General features: G+C 33.7%; 1 protein-coding gene across 1 annotated transcript; it reads left to right on the top strand.

The window, feature by feature from the left end:
* The first annotated feature begins 9862 nt into the window (after positions 1 to 9862).
* LOC127091806 (transcription factor LRL2) lies at positions 9863 to 14228 on the top strand. The gene is made up of 7 exons (XM_051030517.1): positions 9863 to 10469; positions 10555 to 10707; positions 12618 to 12740; positions 12823 to 12888; positions 12989 to 13054; positions 13170 to 13247; positions 13578 to 14228. Exons 1-7 carry the CDS (start codon positions 10107 to 10109, stop codon positions 13806 to 13808), a joined length of 1080 nt encoding a protein of 359 aa, XP_050886474.1. The 5' UTR covers positions 9863 to 10106; the 3' UTR covers positions 13809 to 14228.
* Positions 14229 to 21566: the final 7338 nt, after the last annotated feature.

The following is a 21566-nucleotide window of genomic DNA, read 5'->3' as shown; positions in this document are numbered from 1 at the left end:
GCGTTAACCGGTTAACACTGTTTGAAAATTAAAAAAATTTATTTCGTATTGCGTTAACCGGTTAACCATACGCGTTAACCGGTTAACACTGTTCGGAAAAGTGTTTAGAACGCACAACTCTTGTGCAGTCAAACCCCAATCGCATAACTCTCTGACAACACAACCCTTGTGTCGTCACTAACCCTGATGCACCAATTTCAGACCGTCAAACACATTTCGATTGTTAATTCAGTATGATTGATCAACACGTCATTGCTTCACCATACTAATGTCGGATCAAGAAGCAAACGACCATTGATCGCTAAAAGGAAAACAATCATTGAGGGTTTGAATGAACGAAACGAGAACACTATATCATATATAATGTATTTTGCATCAGGATTACATATATCACATATATGTAACTTGATCGATCTCAATTTAACCTTTGATTCATTCTATCTTTAATCATATTATTACAGAACAAAAACAAATATCAGATTCATGGTTTCGTAAGTGGCTCTGATACCACTATTGGAGAATGGCCATCCAAGGCGTAGCGGAATTTAAAATTTTCTCCATTTAATGATCCTTACGAATGGGCATGATCAGTGATAGAATCGTTACCTCTTGTAGCGATTCAAACCTTTGGTGCAGATCTCTGATAATGATCAAAACCTTTGATACAGATCCACGGGGCGATCACGAACGTTGAACGATGACAACGTCTCTACTCAGTCCACACGAACGGATTCCTTCAATCGCAGTGCTAGCTGTTATGAATGAAGGCTTTGAGTGAGAGAGAGAGAGATACGAAATTCCAACTCTTCAGTTGTGTTTTCTGTCTCAGTGAGTTACATTGCTTCTACCCAAGGGGTTTTATTTATAGAACCACTTGTGTGGGCTTCAAGCCAAAAATCCCACTTAAGTGCATTTTGGCTCATATCTCATAATATGCCAAAATCACTTAAGTATTTGGTATCTTACCATATTTCGTATTCTACTTAAGTACACCGTACCTTATGATGTTCCTTAATTATTCTATCTCTCATCAATCCGTCCTTTGTGTGTGACCCTATAGGTTTTCGCGACGTTGGCAATTATATTAAATCACGCATTTAACATAATAAACAGTGAGCGGTATCTAGCAACACATCACTGCTACCCAAGTCACAAAAATGTCATGTGATCTGACAAAAAACCTCCTGTGATAATAATTATGTGTATAATTACCCCTTTGCCCTTATGTCTATATTGAACACAAGGTATAAACCGTGTCACCCTTGTCCAGTTCAATATTGGGCCCATAGACATTTATCCTGTTACGCAGGATAGGCAAATTCCATCTAGGACACTCATGTCCCTCAGCATGCTTTGTGGAATACCCATCAACTGTCTTTATGGTTATCCAGTTACGGACAACGTTGGATCAACAATAAAGCACTCGACTCTACATCTAGGATCCATAGTGGTTTCAGGTCGAAGAGTGGTATACACTATTATCACCATGAGAATAACTTATGACACTTTGCATAACTTTCTATATAGTATTCTCATAGCGGGTCAATCCGGTACAAATATTACTCCTAATATTCATACCTATGTTTAAGACTTGGTAACTCTTTATCCATGATCCATGAGATGTGATCATCAGTCTACAAACATAATAGTCTTAATGCTTTAATGTTATCCCACTTCACACTAAAGCTCGACTACGGATACTTTAAGAATAATGTCCTTATGTTTAATGCGTTCTCATGATTAAGTCACACTTAATACATTAAATAGACTATCTATTCTAGGGATTTTATTAATCAACCATAATAAAGAAAATGTCTTTTATTATTAATAAATAATTCGATACAAGTACCAAAAGTATTGGCCTTTAGGGCTTACACCAACACTAATAACTCCACGTTCGGGACTCCATTTATCTTTTCACGACCTAGAAGTCCTAGCATCGATTGATCCTCACGTTGTGATCTGGTGTTGATCGTTGGTTGGATGTGGTACTTCAGTGGTAGATCTATGTAAAACATTACTTTCATCTGAATCTCACCGATAACAAAGAATAATGGTGATTCAGATTAGAGAACTTGGTAGAGTTCTTCAGTGCAACAAATGAGGTTATCCATTCCATCTTCCGATGGTTACAGTAGAGATTTGACTTTGGATCGAGAATGATATGTTCGTGGAATTTGATCATGGAATTCTGTAGGAATTGGATGCCGATTCTCACAGACGGGCACCATTGTCCCGTATTAAAATCAGAATTGGTGTTGATTGATGATATATGAGTAGAATCAGTGATATTGATTGCCAAACGGTGGCGCAGGGTGGACTTGCTAGGTTAACACTCCAACGCCCAAGTGAGTTACAAAGTCCAAGTTGAGTATACACTACAACAAAAATGACTTTAGGCAACAATGAAAATATGCGGCCTAAAATATAAAAACCGATGCCTAACATTTTAAGCTACAATTTTTCAGACGTGGAATGAATTATCGTTGCCTCTTCCAATGGGGCACCGATTTTTTAACTTTAACCCACAGTAATATAAATACGCCGCCTAAACTATGTGAACAGACCACAGTTTTCTTATTTAGTTTAGACCATGGTTTTTGTTAGCCACACATTACACATATCGACATTGATTAAAAGTGGAGAAGTGGGGATCAAAAAATTATACATTAAATCTTACTTGTGATGACTATATACGAATAATCTTTATTGAACTTGTGTATAGTTGGACCTTTGTATCAGGCATTTGGCTTATCCATAACAAAAATTATAAATAAAAAATATCAATTTTATTTCATTTAAACATTTTATTCTAAAAATGCAGCATTTCCAAGATAAAATTAAGTATAAATTACATTTAAATTTCTTTATCTCATTTTTTCACATATACAATAACTATTTGAAATTGTTTTTACACTTTCCTATAAAACATATGTCAAAAAAGGAAAACATTTTTTTTAATAAATGTGAAATATTGACTTTTGCTTATAAATCATTATCTATCTAATACTATAAAAAGACATTGTTTTGACTATTAAAAAGAAAAAATGAGCAAACATTAACCTCATTGATTGTGAAGTATTCGATTCATCTACTTTGAATGGTTTACAACAATTCCATCTGATCAACTTGATCCAGTTATCCCTCTTGCTCCTGATTCTATTGATTTGTTGGACTCGATTATTAAAACTCTGCTTTTATTGGTTGAATTTAAATGGATCACACCAAACCAAACAAACTCCATATAAATTTAGTGATTTTTTTGGGTGCCTTAGTCTAAGATTCACAATTTCACCATTTAAGGATGAATAAGTAAAATATCTAGACTCAATTTTGCATAACTGAAATTTAACATCCGTACAACTATCAATTGAATTCGCTAAACTAAATTAACAATATGAATTAACTCGATGTCTAATTTGATTTTTAACTAAAAACACTAGAGAGTTGATTTTTAACCAATAAAAACATATTAGAGTATGTATGTTATCAATATGATTCTCAAAGATAATTACAACAATTTTCATTTGACAAGCAATATCTCGATTTTTTTTATATTTAAAATAACCACAATTTTCAAATTAATTTCTGAAATAACTAATTTTTCAAAAAAATTACTAGAATAACCACCTTTCTAAACAGATGCACCAGATCAATTAGCGCATCCATTTAACATGAAGAGGACGCGCCAACACCATTGCCGTATGCTTTCAAAGCATTGCATGGAGGCGCCAAGGTTACTGGCGCATGCATGTGTCATGCGCCCATGCTCCTGGTGCGTGCATGCGCTTCTAATTTGTGGCGCATGGCGCCAAGTCCTTTGGCGCATGCATTGACAACTTCATCTATAAATGTCTCGCCCATCTCCCATATTTTTCCACACAACTTTTACCCTTCAACCATATTTTCTTTCATTCTACTTCAATCTCCTTCCCTTTTTTGATTTTTAACCATGTCTTTTCACATTAACAAGAGAAATGTCGATTTAATCTTTTCCGTCGTCGCACCTCCGATAAAGATTCGACTTTGGAATATAGAGTCGTTAGAAAGTCTTAATCGGATGTTGAACAGTTGGTTAGAAGGGGAAATTATGGATGATGAAAGGATTAGAAGGATTCAATGGCTTGAGTCCACGTTTAACCAAAATGGAGAAGTGCGTGAATGAGTGGATATTGAGACCGACATAGACGTTTGCGGGATGGTGCATAATATGTTCAAAATTGTTTTGGTGGTTGTAATCTCTTAGTTATAGTAATGGTATTTTAATTGTTGTAGTTTTTTGTGTTGTTGTTTATGTGTTACTTGTGTGTTGAATGTATTGTATTTGTTTGTGATGATATTTTCTCACACAGTTATCATATGTAAACAAATTTTTTTATATATTGCAAAAGTGGTACATGTAAAATTATCTTGTTGAGCTCGTTCTAACACTAGGACAGTTAGTACGATTATGACCTGGCTGGCGGCATGGACTACATAATCGGACCATTTTGTCCGCCGTATCCATTTCGGTTCGAATACGAGTGTTATTTGTGCGACCCTTTTTCTTTCTTCGCATAACTTCATTGTGTCATACAATGTCTCATTAATATTCTGGCCAGTAATCCTATTTTACAATTACTGAAAAACTAATTTTGTAAACATTGGATATGCTTATGACTTTGTAAACTTCAGATAGAAAGTAGGATGGATCCCTTCGAACCTTTGAACATGCCGCAATGACATGAGAGCATGGCGTACGGAAGGGTTGGAACTTTCCGCAGTCGCACCAACCTCTATCTAGTTCCACTCTGTATTGTCCCATCGACATGCCTTCATTGTGATCCATGAACTCAACAACATTGTACCAACCTTTAGTACGATCAAAAACCGTGCCCACGTGTGTGTTTGCTTTGGCAACTTCGTGTCTAGTGAATTTCATTGAAGCATCACTGAACAACTGCCCAGATTACAACACTAAACTCCATTTGGAATGTCTGGTCTTAAACAACGCCCCTAGCCCGAAATATGTTGCCTGCACAAAAGCGATTATAGGTAGGTTTCAGATGCCTTTGAAGATAGAGTTCATTGATTCCATAAGATTTGTTGTCATGTGGCCCCAACATTGACCGTTGTCGTATGCCCTAGTCCACTTCTCCAATGGGATATCGTCGATCCACCGTATTGCATCTGTGTTTGACAGTCGTATTTCTTCATGGTAGTGTTTGAAAGAAGGTTCTGATAATGCGTAACCTGCATTGACAACCTTCTTCCGCAACGTTGTCTTTGATTTCCCGCATAAAATTATGAGCGATATGTCTGATGCATAAGACATGCGTTGACGGAGGATCCTGCCAGCCATTATCAATATTTTTGTATGCACTGACTATTGAAGGGTTTTGGTCGGAGATCAAACATAAGTTAGGGCGAGGAGCAACGTGCAATCAAAGATTTCTTAGGAAAAAACTCCATCCCTCAGCAGTCTCCCCTTCAACAAGGGCAAAGGCGATTGGAAAAATGTTGTTGTTGCCATCTTGTGTCACTGCCATCAGTAATGTTCCTTTATATTTCCCGTACAACCATGTGCCATCAATTTGTATAATAGCTTTACATAAAGAAAAACCTTTGATGCATGGTTGATACGCCCAGAAGAGACGGTGGAATATTTCATTTCCAATAGCACAAGTCTCGTCTGGTGTATACGCCGACAACGTTTCCAACTTGACAATAGTCCCTAGAGCATATTGTTTAATAGCTAACAAGTATTTTGGAAGTTGTTTGTAAAACTCCTCCCAATTTCCATACACTTTTTCAACCTCTTTTGTCCTAGTTATCCAAGCCTTTCTATATGATGACGTATACTTGTATTGTGCTCTAATATGCGAGATTATTGTACTTACCTTTAACGAAGGATTATTGCTAACGACAAACAAAATTTCATCGTATATTAATTGAGATCCAAGTTTTCGATGGTCTTGCATTGGGTTCATGAGCAAGCATGTGTGAACTGGATCCATGGATTCAATCTCCCAAGAATCACTCATTTTCTGGTATGAAGCTGACAACCTGAAAAGACAATGCTCGTTTCGACAATAAATTTTCTACCTTAATGCATTAGTTTTATCAACTCTGTAATCATCTGATAGTTCCATGTGAAACTTTTTAATAACCTTTACACAATCTTATTTTATGCGAAATGTGTCTCCTTCTTTCAAAGATCCTTGTATTTGCACATAAGGATTGTAAAATACATCTGATGAAGGTTCATCGGAACCCAAATTCAAGCTTATCATGTGTTGAGGTGGACAATATACATGACTATCTAGTAATGGTTCCTCTTCTTCATCAGCATTCAACATTGAATTAACCAAAATCTTGGCTTCTTCTTCTTCCTTGCCAACAACGTTGACCTCAACTTGTTCGTCGTCATCGGTTTCACAAAAGACTTGTGACTGATCAATGAACTGGGGCACTTATTGTTGTTGTGGTAATATATACAACTTTATATCGTTGTACCCAGATTGTTCGTGACTGACAAACATATGATAAACATCGTCATCATCTCGAATCTTCTTCTGATCAAACTTGACCTGGTTGTCTGCAAACCACACTGGTTTTTTTATAGATGATTTTCCCCACAAGACCGCACTATAATTTCTTTTCTATTCTTTGTTTCAGGTGTGAAAATTTTGATCGTCGATTTATTTTAAACCGAGTTACTTTTGTGTTGCAAAAGTAAAAATCGAATAATTGATGCTCAAATATTTCACCTTTGGTATGAGCACTGATCATGTAATGTGGTGAGGAAGACTTTTTTTTAAATGTAACTTTAGTGTTTCTACTAATGGTGAATGCATTGATCTGTTATTCACAAGCAATTAAATAGGGTAAACATTGTATGCCCTGATCACGCAATTCATCTGTAAAGACAAGACAATGCAATGCAAAGAATCCATATAGAGACAAGATAATACAATGCATGCGCCCGCACACAAGGAATCTCACAAGGAATCTGTGCCCTAATAATCCAAAGCAAACGCCCATTCCAATGGCGCATAAAGCAACCTAGGCGCCCATGCCTTTGGCGCCTCTTCATTGCATGCAAAAAGAGACATGCATGCGCCACTAGCCTTGGCACATGTGACCATGAATATCATAAAGAAAGCATGCGCCATAACCTTAGGCGCCTACTCTCTTGTCACATGCATGCATCCAATCCAATGTTTCACATGCTACGTGTCTATTCAACCTATTCAACACTTACTCATCTATTAATAGGGCATCAAATCACAACATCTCATCATCTGCAACACTAACGATCAATCTCTGCAACACTCCATCTTTACCACACTCAACCTCTGCAACATTATGTCTCTATTGACTATGGGTGATGAACACCGAGGAACAATCGACAATATCTCGACATTTGTAAGTTAGTACTCTCGTTTTACTTATTTCGTATTTTATTTTGTACTTATTTTGTATTTATTTTGTATTTATTTTATATTACTTCTTCTTATTTTATTTCTTAATTATGTTTTATTAGGACCCAAAACGATTTCAGTGTCGTGTACATGAATATGTACCCCACGATCCTTTGATAAAACCATATATTATAGGATATGGTTTTAGAAATCTCCTCAACATAGTCTCTTACTCGGTTGATTACAAATTTATTCTTGCTTTGCTGGAGATATGGAGATCCGAGACCCACACATTTCATCTTCCTTTCGGTGAGTGTACCGTCACACTTGAGGACATTTACATGTTGTTAGATCTATGTATCGATGGTAAGGTTGTGAATGGTAGAGTTAACTAGGATATAAATTTAAAATATCTCAAACAATATTATGCGAGTGTAATATTGACCGAAGAATCAATCGAGTACGAAAAAATAATTAACGCTCGGTGTTATATTATGATTTTAAATGGTAATTTTTTATTTCTAGCAAGAACTGGTAATACGGTAAATATTATGTATTTATCGTTGTTACGCAACATTAATAAGGTAAACACATATAGTTGGAGTTCAACTGTTTTGGCCCATCTATATAGTGCGATGTGTAAAAATGCCAAAAAAATACTTGTATTTTTTATTCATGTGCGTATTTGCTACAAGCATGGGGTTGGTCACATTGGACCACATTGGACCAGACGATGTAATACTCCTATACAACTCTATTTTAATTTTAAAATACTTATCAAATTATTTATCATCTAATCATGTCGTATTATTGTATAGTTTATTTGGAGGCCATATCTGAGTCTTGATCCATCAGGTTAACCATGATGATTATGTAGTTTGGACAACAGAGACACAAATTATCCGGTTCATTAATATGGAGATGCACCAGAGTGACCGGGTAAAACTACAGTTCGACATGCAGTAATAAACTCCAGAACCTCCGACGTGTTTGGGAGATTGGCATCAAAAAGAGTCGATGTCCAATGGGATTATTCCGACTGGAGAGACTTCACAAAAGAGATGTGTCGTCATTGGAGGAATCAACAACAACACATCTTAAACGAACCAGTCATACATGGTGCTAGACCAACTCAACAATATATGACATGGTTTATGTCGGTTACAACACAACAATTTGTGTCTGAGCCAAGGTATTTGATTGATCCACGCCAATTAGCTTCGTCATCATACACCCGACAACAAGTCCCCATCCAACACCAATGTCAAACCACCCAAACCCAACAACCAACCTCACACCATCACCCTACCACATACACCCAATAACCAAACACCCAACTTCGCAACCCATTCATGCCAAACACCCAACCTCGCAATTCATTCATGCCACCCATCCAACCTTAAAACCAAGAATCAAACCCTACCCACCAATAACCATACGCATCCACAACAACAATCTATAGCCCAAATGATTCATACAACTCACTTCATCGTAGCCCCCACCAATGACCACCCAAACATCTCATCCTCAAAACACCCAACCATTGTTTAACTATAGTACATCCCAGGAACCATTGCTTCGTTTCCAAAATGATCCAATGTCCCAATTCAGGAAACAATACCGTCCACAATTCACCCAACCACATCGACCCAACTACGATAATATGGGCACCGAACTGCATTATGGAAGTGTCGTTGGCCAGAACCCCCCGGCTATTGGGAACAAATGATGACACATCTATCAAATACCGCTGAAACTTCAACCAGACCTTCACACGAACCATCATTGGATAGGGTCAGCACACAAAGACCCCAAACACCTCAGGAAAATCGTGGGAGACCTCGAAGACAGACTAACGCACCTAGATGTGGAATAGGGGGACGTTTCGGTCATTGAATTTTTGTCAATTCCATGTAACTTTTATTATACCATGAATAATTTTTTTTTACAATATTTTATTTAATTATTTATTCAATAAACCAATAAAAAAAATCTTAAGGTGTATGCGCCAGATGAATTGGCGCATACACCAAATCACATGCATAGGCGTCATGGTTGCTGGCGCCTCCATTTAATGCTTTGAAAGCATGCGTTAGCACCAGTGACGCCTCCTCTTTCTTTTAAATGGATGCGTCAGTTCATCTGACGCATCTGTTTGTAAATGTGATTATTTCGGTAATTTTTTAAAAATACTGATTATTTTAAAAATTAATTTAAAAAATATGATTATTTTAAAAAAATTCCAATATCTCTCCTGTTTAAAAAGATTATCATCTTAAAATTTGTAATTTTCCAAGTTATCACAAAATTGGTACTCCTCATTTTGGAAAAGAAAAGAAAAAGTAGCGCGTGCGTGCACGTAAGAAAAACCGAAACGTTTCCCCAACATACTTTTGCCGTTTTGTCTGTTCTTCTCTACACTATCCTGTGCTTCGTATATTTATTTAGTTTTCCGGGTCGTCTCGTCTCTCTCACGTCATTTTTACTCTTTTTAAAACCGTAGCGCACTCACTCACCATTCTCTCTCAAAAGCAAAACCAAACCCTGAAAAAGCTTCAACCACTGCCAAAGTAGTACTTATAAAACAATCTCCCAAATTCAATCCCACCATTATCTCTTTATCTCTCTACAGAACCCTCAAATGCGGCAATACTAAAACTGGTATACTTCCGACAAGTGATTAGGTGAACGAGAATCTTCGACATGGCCGGTAATTGTTCGGAGGGATTGGGAGATGATTTTTTTGAACAGATCTTAGCAGTGCCTGAAAGTGGAGTTGGTTACGGGAGGAATACTACAGGCATGGAACATGTTGGAGGAGTGTTGCAACTGGGGTCCACAGCTGGTAGAGGAGGAATAATGCCGTTGGGGTTGAATTTGGAGCAAACTCACCATGGTTTTCTCAGGCACCAAGATGCTGCAACAAGGTTTGTTGACAACGTTGTTGATGTTGAAACCAATATTACAAACACTAACAACAACAATAACCATCATCATCTTCGTCTTCATGATATCAATAACAATAATACTAGTTCTTCCTCACCCTCTTCTACTCCAGGAATCACTGTATGTACTGTTAATTATTTCTATAATGTTTCTTTAAATTTAAACCCTAAAATTTGGAGTACTATTATGAGTTTTGATGGCACAGGATAGGGATTCGATGCAGCACATGAGGGGTTTGTTTTCAACGTTTGGACAAATGCATACTCCCACTCATGCTCAGCCTGTACGTCCCATGCTCCCATCTCCAACCCCTCAACCGCAGCTACATCTTCACCATCAACACCAACACCAACAACAGGTATATATATTTTTAATGACCATTTTGTCCCTCCCTTTTCAATCATTCATCTAGTATATCTATCTAATATTATAAAGAGATGTCTTGATAATAATTAATCCATCACTAACCCACTCAAACCTAAACCCTATATAAAGACAAGATATTATCATATATATTTTACCTTAAAGTTGAGCTACTTTACAAAGGAAAAAGAAAAGATGCCTATGGATGTTTAATATTTATTTTAAGTGCTTCTTCATCCATGGCCGTTCATTCATTCACTCTTTTTATAAATAATGAAATGTACATAAAGCTATAGATCCTAATGTTTTATGAAAGCATGTATGTATGTACTTAATACAATGCCTTTTTTTCTTTTTCTTCTTTACAATTTGGCCTTTGTGCTTGTGGATGCGTTCATTCTGTTCATTTCAATTATTTTTCATGGGCAATATTCGCATTTGCAGAAACAAAGCTGGCTTTTTTCCTCTCTTTTCTTGATTCATGTTGAAAATTTTCTAGTTTTTGTTTTATACTTGGTACTTCATGTAATTTAATTAAAAAATATATTAAAATTGTGCTATGTGAACATTAAAATACACACAAAAAATATTATGTGTTATTTTTTTAATTTAACTTTTATCTTTTATAATTTACTATAATATTTTTAAAATATATATACACAAAATGAATGACCGAGCTTATAGTTTATAAGCTTATATTTCAATTTACACCGGTTTAATATCGGTTCATCATGAATTACTTTCATTATAAATTTATAATTTATTTTATTAATTTATATTTTATTTTTCAGACGCTATTTCATGCTGTGTTTTAATTTATAACTAATAACTTATTATCTTTTCTTTCATTTTTATCCTTATTATTTTAGCAAAAACTCTTTTATATTTTTTATAATTAATTTTAATTTGTATTAAATATTTTTATGTTATTTTATATTTATAAATTGATTAAATGGTTAATATTATTAAACATCTCAATTAATTTATCAACTACAAATCACATCCATTAGCCATAACCTATAAGATCAAAATTATAAAATAAATGTGGATTAAAAATGATAAATTTATATTAAAAATTGTTCATTGTATATTTTTTTAGTTAAAAACTTTTTTTTTTAAGTATAATAGTATTTCTACAATTCTTAAAAGTACAGAAATTAGCCTAACCTAAATTTTAGTAATAATTAAGAAATCCTTTTTATTTGTTATGACGATTTGCAATCAGGGATTAATGAGTACTAACTCATTCCCAGCACTACCACTTTAATGTGTGTCATTAATGATAGTATAGTGAATTTTTCTTTACGCTAACGCCTTTTCTTTAGTTTTCTTCTCACATTATTACTCCATTAATTTTTTTAATTATTATATTTGTAATAAGTTATTTTTACTTAGTTTAATGTAAAATATTTAATTATTTACTGCATTAAAAACTTAAAAAAATAAATATTTAAAAATGTTATAAAAAAGAAAAATAATTATAAAAAATGAATAGTATTCTAGAAAATTACTTTAACTGATTGTAGTAATATGCATTAAAAAATTACAAAAAAACAAAAAGTAATATTGGCCTAAACCAGTAGGCATTGGGACCCTAATTTATATGTCAGGGTCTATTTTTGTAAGGGCTGAACATTTTGCAAGCGTGCAACATTTTTACTTTTTCTTGAAATCTTAATCATAATTGTCGGTGATGATTCTTCAGTTTAAAGTTCCTTTCATGGAAAAAACACAAATATTCGTGAAGATTTTTCCAGGGTTTTACCAATTCAATACTTTTATGCCGTTACAAATAATTTAAAATCTAAACTCTATTGATAAAATAGTAATCGTAATTTTGCATAATTAGAATATCTATCAATATTGTTAAGACACTTCTTACTTAATAATCCCATGACATTGCAGCATTTTCAGAGCCAGCAACCAAATCCAGCCTCTGTTACTGCCATGCCACAACCACCTGGCATCCGTCCTCGGGTTCGAGCAAGAAGAGGCCAAGCCACGGACCCCCACAGCATCGCTGAGCGGGTAAACCATGATATTTTTAACCAATTGTATAACCTATTAATGCAATGCTTACATATTTCACATAAAATTTCAATGGATGCAGTTGCGTCGTGAAAGAATCGCAGAAAGAATGAAGGCGTTACAGGAATTAGTCCCCAGCATCAACAAGGTTTGTGGTTTTCCAATGCAGTCACTTCATTTGCCAATAATATTTTTATGAACACACTATTTGCATTTTTATGTTTAATATTATGAAAATGTGGTTTTAGACGGACAAAGCGGCTATGCTGGATGAAATTGTTGATTATGTGAAGTTCCTTAGGCTCCAAGTTAAGGTATGTGTGATGATCCTTCTTGTTTGATTTTCTTTGTAGTAACTTAAATCTTAAGTAAATAAATGAAACTATCTGAATTTATATTTCATTTAACTTTTATGATATGTTCATACAGGTCTTGAGCATGAGTAGACTTGGTGGAGCCGGTGCAGTTGCTCAACTTGTAGCTGATGTTCCTGTTTCCGCTGTCGAGGTGATAACTAAAATAAAAACCTCAAACATAATATTTTAAAATGATGCTTACCTTGCTGACACAATCCACTGAGATTCAACCATTGTTACTTCGATTCATGAATAAAATTATTACTCCATATTCTTTCAATCATCTCTACTGACCATAGACACTATTTCAAGGCGTGTTAGGTGTCTATCACGTTATGTCAAGCACGGATACAACATTGACACCATATTTATATTGAATCACTTATTATTATTGGTGTTACGTGTGTTAATATAGAATCGCGTATGGTTTTGTGTCTGTGTCAATGTTTCGTATGTTTTAACACAATTTTATTATCCGCAGGGTGATGACATAGAAGGTGGCACCAACCAGCAAGCCTGGGCGAAGTGGTCGAACGACGGAACCGAACAACAAGTGGCTAAACTTATGGAAGAAGATGTTGGTGCAGCTATGCAACTTCTTCAATCAAAAGCACTTTGTATCATGCCTATATCTCTAGCCTCAGCAATTTTTCGTATGCCTCAATCAGACTCATCCTCAATCATCAAGCCTGAATCAAACAACCACACATAGACCATTACCCTTAGCTAACAAAGAAAAATCTCACCACAAACTTGACATAAATTTCTTCCTCCATTTTCGTAAGGTTAATTATTCAACTTTTTATTTTATTTGTTCAAGTTTTGTCAAACTATAGAAGTAATTGTCATTGCTAGCAATAAAATGTAAAACTGGAGGAGCCCAACATGTCATGTCATTATCATGGTGAAAAATCAAATATTTTCAAAGACTATTGATTTTTTTTTCTACCAAATATCTGTGGTGGGGTTGGTGAAGTATAACCAAAATATTAAATATTTGTAGTGGAGGCTTCTTTTTCTTAATTTTTATTTTTTTGAGTAAGTGGAAAGTGGGACCATTTAAAAGGAAGGGATATATAAGTTTGTAATGTATCATGTATTTGGAGAAATTTTAATGCAAGTTGAATTTAGATATTGTTGTTTACATAGAAAAGCTGTTTGGAAGCATCTGATTATTGGAAAAAGCTAAATGTGATTTTAAATAATTCTTCACTAGTAGAGTTTTGTTTGCTTCTAAAGCAAAGTGAATTCCACCACGAAATTAGGTGAGAGATAACTGAACCAAGTCTAGTTGAAAAAGTTGAAAAAGTTGAAAATGACACTTTGTTAATTTACTAAACAAAATTAAAGTAGGACTTATCTTCTTACTAATACTTATTAATTATGTAAAGTTTATGCTTGATGACAGAATAAAATCCCTCCGTTTTCTTAATTGATGTATGTTTATTCTTGGGGAATTTTTTGTCTATTTAGGTAAGTATAGTATATACTGTTAGGACAGTTAGAAAAATTAATCGAGTCTTGCAATTTTCTTTATATAAAATTAATCAAACAGTGACTTGAATAAACTTAACTAATGTTAATTTTTTTTAATTGTTTTATTTAAATTAATAATTAATTATTTTTATTAAATTTGTTTAAGTAAATCTTAGATTAGCTTATATAAACACTAAAAAAAATTACAACTAAATCAACTTGGGACCTCTAAAGTGCAACTAAAGTACAAATGCTTTAAATCTCCTCTTATCTCTAGATGAACAACATACTTAATGTTGTTAACAAATTCAAACTAAACTATAAAACTCTTTGCATCTCATTTTCTGAAAGGTTATTATGTTGATGAACATGATATGACTGTTAATGACAATAAACTGATGAACTAATGTTCGAGAAAATGATTCTAAAGTCACGTTTAGAATTTAATCTCAAGTATATATGCTGATTATAACAATGTAAAATGGATAACTTTAGCTTAAAAGTCTCAGTTAGTGACAAGTTAGAACATTCAACAACATGATAAGTTTCAACTCAAAGCTAATGAACAGAAATGAAAAGATAGTAGAATAATTGAAATATGGTTGAGTGCCTCCAAGTTTGTCTGATATTGGAATGGCTGAGAATACTCCTACATCACTTTCTCTAGGAAATGTTTTAAGTGTTTATATACTTCAAACAAGCACAACAAATTGAATACTTATGGGCGAGAGTGATAGTTCAATGAAATGAGCCTCAAGTCCAGATTTTTTTTTTAATTTATATTAAATAATTTAAAAATATGTTTATAAAAAAATTAATTAATTAATTAATTTGATTTATTAAATAAAAATATTAAATAATAAACTATTCTAATCATTATTGTCAATTCATTAAAAAATATTTTTTTTTCTAATTATCACTTAAACGTCTACAAAATTTAAAAAAACTAACAAAATCTTAAGGATTAGGGACAAAAAAAGTTTGATTTTTAAAATGGAGGATCAAAAGTTAAAACCTATAAATGATCAAAATACATTTGTTATTAATTTTCTAGATTTTGCAAAATAGTATTTATATTTACAAATTTAAATTCACCTACAAATTTTAAAAAAATTACAAATAAATCCCTAATAATTTTTAAATTATAAAAAATTGTTCAAATTTTAAAAAATTGCAAATTAGTTCATATTTTTTAATTTTAAAATTTATAAAAATAACCCCAAAAATTTGACAATGAATAATTTACTACCCTTTACAAACAAAAGAATTTAAAATTAAAAGAATTTCAATTGAATCAGTTGAATTGTTTGGAATTCTAAATTCTCTAAAAAAATTCAATTTCCTCGACCAAAGAGTACTACTACTAATTGGTTTTTCCCCCTAATTTTTACCACCAATATTCAATCCATTGGTCGACTAATCCGATTCAGAAGTCAGTTCTGGCATCAAGTGATTCCAATCTATTCCCGATTACAGTTGTGAACATTAAGAAATTGGGGTGTTAGTTTAATTATTTTAAATTATATGTTATTTTATAAAATTTTGACAAATTATATTCCCATTAGATCAATTTTCTTGTGATTTATGATGATGTAAATTATAAGTCGAGTAACCTATCCGTATTAAAAGTTGTTGACACAATATTAATACATTATTGTTATATTTCTTATTTATTACTATTGATATTCTTATTTGAGATTACAATAAATAAGAATTTCTCTTTAAAAACATGTAATATTTTAATTTAATAAAATCTAATAATTTATTTTAAATTTTATTTTTTAGAAAATAGATTTTAATTATCTAAGTATTATATAAGCGATTGACGTAACATTTTGGTGTAACGTTGTTTGACATGACCATCGTGTGATAGACGAAATAATTGAATATTTATTTAAATATTTTTAAAAAAACTATTAATCTTAGCTCAATTATTATTTTTTAATAAGTAAAAGAATTTAACATGTCAATTGCATACAATTTAGAAATAAATATTATTTATATAATATAATATTATTATATGGAGACGAGGATATTACAGTCTTATGTTAGTGATGAAAATTTACGATTACTTGTGTTATATCCTCAATAATAATTAAATTAAAGTCTCATGTGTTTCCGTTGCGTTAACATAATATATTTTTCAAATGTGTAGTTATATTTGTAGCATTTGAATTTAGATTTTGAGTGAGTTAATAAAATGTTGTATATAATCCTATATTATATTTCAAATAATGGTAAATCTTTTATATGACCATCTTATTCTTTCATGTGAAATTATTTAAATAATAATATATTCTTTTATGTGGTTGAGTTTGTAAAACTCCGATGATAATAATTATACAATCAGTTTTTTGTATAGTTTTGCACTAAATATAAAATTAGTATCTCATTATATAATCAGAGTATTTAATACTTGTGACCTCGGATAAATCCTTATCATGTTGGATTAATGGTAGTGCATGAGTACACAATCTAATAATTTTAAAAAAAATTAAATTATTATTTTTATATTATCATATATTCTTGCATGCATTATAAAATGACATATTCTAAAGAAGACGTCAAAATACACAATAACTCTAAGAAGTCTTATTCTATTATACTAAGACGTATATTATTCTTTTAATATCAAGAAGCATCATAATTTAATGTTTAGATCAATATTGAAAAGACACAATAATTCATAACATGCAATAATATTGTGCTATTCTATCTTCAAGATTCACACTCTTGAGGTAATAAATATGAAAGCACAAGTATAATATGAATACTCCTATCGAGTATGATATTGAGATTTTTTTTAAATTACCATATTTTTTGAATTTAAATTCCAAAATAACCTATTTTTCAAAATAATTAATGAAATAACCACCTTTCATTACGTATGCGCCAGTCCAACTGGTGCATCTAATTTCCAATGAATAGGAGGCGTCAATGGCTCGGGCGCATGCATTGGGCCATGCATGTGAAGGCGTCACATGCAATGGCGCATGCATGTGCGCTCATCTATAAATACAAAATTTCTCCCATAATTTTTCACACAACTTCTTACCCTCCTTCCATTATTCTTCAATCTCCTTCAATTTTCTTTAAAATGTTTGTATATTCATACTTGTGTCCATATATTCACAAGAGAAATGCCGATTTGATCTTTTCAGCAATGCAGCCTCTGATGAAGATCCGACTTTGTAATGTAGATACGTCCGAACATCTTAGAAAGACCTTGAACCGTTGGTTAGACGAAAACTTTGCAGATGATGAAAGGATCAGAAGATTTCAATGGCTTGATACGACGTTCAACTAAAATGGAGAAGTTCGTTTCTGGGTGAATATTAAAACCGACAAAGACGTTCATAGGATGGTGTATACTCCTCACAAAATTGTTTTGATGGTTGTAATCACATAGTTATGTTGTTTATATGTTGTATTTGTTAGTGATGATATTTTATTTGTCGTAGTTTCTTGTGTTGTTGTTTATGTGTTGTATTTGTTTGTGATGGTATTTCCTCACAAAGTTATCACATGAAATGAATGTTGTTTTAAATATAAAGCAAAAGAGTTACAATTAAAATTATCTTGTTGTGCTTGTTCCAACACTGAGACCGTTAATACGATTATGACCGGGCTGACGACATGAACTACATAATCTAACCATTTTGTTCGCCGTATCCATTTCGGTTCGAATACAGGTTCTATTTGGGTGACCATTTTTCTTTCTTCGTATTATTTCATTATGCCAGAGAATATCCTCTTGATATGCAGGCCAATAATCCTCTTTTGCTTCCACTGAAAAGCTAATTTTGTAAACATTGCAAAGGCTTATGACTTTGAAAACGTCGGATAGTAAGTTGGAAGGATCACGTCGAACCTTTGAACATGCCGCTATGACATGGGAGCAGAGCATACGAAAGGATTGGAACTTTCCGCAGTCGCACCAACCTCTATCTAGTTCCACTCGATAGTGTTCCCTCAGAATGCCTTCATTGTGATCCATTTACTCAGCAACACTATACCAACTTTTAGTACGGTCAAACACAGTGACCACATGTGTGTTAGCTTTGACAACTTCCTCTTTAATGAATTTCATTGAAGCATCACTAAAAAACTGCCCAGATTGTAACACTGAACTCCATTATGAACGCCTGGTCTCAAACAACACCCATATCCTGAAATAGGTTGCTTGCACTAAAGCGATTATAGATAGGTTTCAGATGCGTTTGGATATAGAGTTCATTGATTCCATAAGATTTGTTGTCATGTGGTCCTATTGTTGACCATTGTCGTATGCCCTAGTCCACTTCTCCGATGGAATATTGTTGATCCACCTTAATGCATTTGCGTTTGACAATCAGATTTCTTCGCGGCAGTGTTTGAAAGAAGGTTCTGTTAATGTATACCCTGCATTGACAACCTTCTTCCGCAATATTTTGTCTTTGATTTCTCGCATGAAATTTTGAGCGATATGTCTAATGCAGTAGACATGCGTCAAAGAAGGATCCTACCATCCATTATCACTGTTTTTGTAGGCACTCACTATTGAAGGGTGCCAGTCTGAGATCAAACATAAGTTATGCTGAGGAGCAACGTGCAATCGAATATTTTTTAGGAAAAAACTCCATCCTCCGACAGTCTCCCCTTCAACTAGGACAAAGGCGATTGGAAAAATGTTGATGTTGCCATCTTGTGCCACTGCCATCAGTAGTGTTCCTTTATATTTCTCGTACAACCATGTACCATCAATTTGTATAATAGGATTACAGAAAGCAAAACCTTTGATGCATGGTTGATACGCCCAGAAGAGTCGGTGGAATATTCCATTACCAATAGCACAAGTCCTGTCTGGGGTATACGCCGATAATATTTCCAAATTGACAATAGTCCCTGTAGCATAATGTTTAAGAGTCACCAAGTATTTTTTAAGTTGTTTGTATGACTCATCCCAATTGCCAAACACTTTTTCAACTGCCTTAATCATAACTATCCATGCCTTCCTGTATTATGGAGTATAGTTGTATTGTGTTACAATATGTGAGATTATTGTACTCACCTTTAATGACGGATTGTCGCTAATGACAGATAAAATTTCATCGCATATTAACTTAGAGTTGAGTTTGCGATGGTCTTGCATTGGGTTTGTGAATAATCATGCGTGAATTGGACCCACAAAACCTATCTCCCAAGAATCATTCCTCTTTCCGTAAGATGCTGACAACCGGAACAGGCAGAGCTTATTTCGACAAGAAATATTATACCTCGTTGCATTAGTTCCATCAACCCTATAATCAATTGATAATTCCATGTGATACTTTTTAATGGCTCTGACGCAGTCTTCTTTTGTGCGAAATTTGTCTCCTTCTTTCAATGATCCTTGAATTTGCACATAAGGATTGTAAAATATATCTAACGAAGGTTCATTTGTACCCAAGTTCAAGCAGGCCATGTGTTAACATGGACAATATACATGACTAGCTGGTAATGACTCTTATTCTTCTTCTTCTTCATCATCATTCACCATTTCATCAACCAATAACTCGACTTCTTCTTCTTCCTTGTCAACAACATCGACTTCAGATTGTTCGTCGTTATCAGTTTCATAAAACACTTGTGACGAATCAACAAACTGAGACACTTGAAACATCTTAAACAATATTATTCAAGTATAACATTAAACTAAGAGTCTACCGAGTATGAAAAGATAATTAAAACTCGGTGTTATATTATGATTCTATTTGGTAATTTTTTATTTCCTGAAAGTACTGGTAATACGATAAATATTATATATTTGCCGTTGTTACAAAACATAAATAAGGTAGGCACATATAGTTGGGATTCAACTGTTTTGTCACATCTATATAGTTTGTTGTGTAAAAATGCCAAAAAATACTTGTACGTTTTATTCTTGCACCTATTTTCTACAAGCATGGGGTTGGTCAAGACTTCCGTCACTCACCCCGGTCAACGAGAAGTCATTCACATTCTCCTATGCAACAAAGTAAGTTTATATTTAATATTCTAATTTATTAGCCTTTATACTACAACTAACTGTAACTAATATATTTTCAATCTTTTCGATCTATGTGGTCAGTTAAAGGGATGAACTACAACAGGTGTCCCAAACACGATGTAGTAGTCTATCACAATCTTTTAGATCACATTGGACCAGACGATGTATTACTACTAAACAACTCTACATTTGATTTAAAAAAATTATCCAATTACATATCCTTTAATCATGTCAAATTCTTATACTGATTATCTAGAGCCGTATTGGGTCTTGATCATCAAGTTAACCATGATGATGATGCAGTTTGGACAATAAAAACATCAATTATCTGGTTCACTACTGTGAAGATGCACTAGAGTGGCCATGTAAAATTGCAGTTCAGCATGCAACAACAAATTCCAGAACCTCCGACGTGTTTGAGAGATTGGCATCAACAAAGAGTCGATGGCCAATGGGATTATTCCGATTGAAGAGACTTCGCAAAAGAGACGTGTCATCATTGGAGGAATCGACGATAACACATCTTAAACAAGCCAGTCATACATGGTGCTAGACCAACTCAACATTATATGGCATGGTTTAGGTCGGTTACAACGCCATTGTTTGTGTCTGAGCCAAAGTATTTGATTGATCCATGCCAATGAGCTTTGTTATCAAACGCCCAATCCCCATCCAAGAATAATGTCAACCCGCCCTAATCCAACGACCAACCTCACACCATCACCCTACCATATACACCCAAACACCAAACACCCAACCTCGCAACCAATTCATGCCACACACCCAAACTCAAAACCAGAAATCAAACCCTAACAACCAACAACCATACACAACCAGCACAATAGTCTATAACTCGGATGATTCATACGATTCAATGTCATGCCATCGTATCCCCCCACTAATGAACACTCAACCATTGTTTGACTTTAGTACACCACAAGAACCATTGCTTCATTTCCAAAATGATCCAATGTCCCATTTTAGGCA

Source organism: Lathyrus oleraceus, chromosome 6, assembly GCF_024323335.1.
Source record: "Lathyrus oleraceus cultivar Zhongwan6 chromosome 6, CAAS_Psat_ZW6_1.0, whole genome shotgun sequence".
In the NCBI taxonomy this organism is placed as follows: domain Eukaryota; kingdom Viridiplantae; phylum Streptophyta; class Magnoliopsida; order Fabales; family Fabaceae; genus Lathyrus; species Lathyrus oleraceus.
This window is presented reverse-complemented; position numbering and strand designations above follow the sequence as displayed.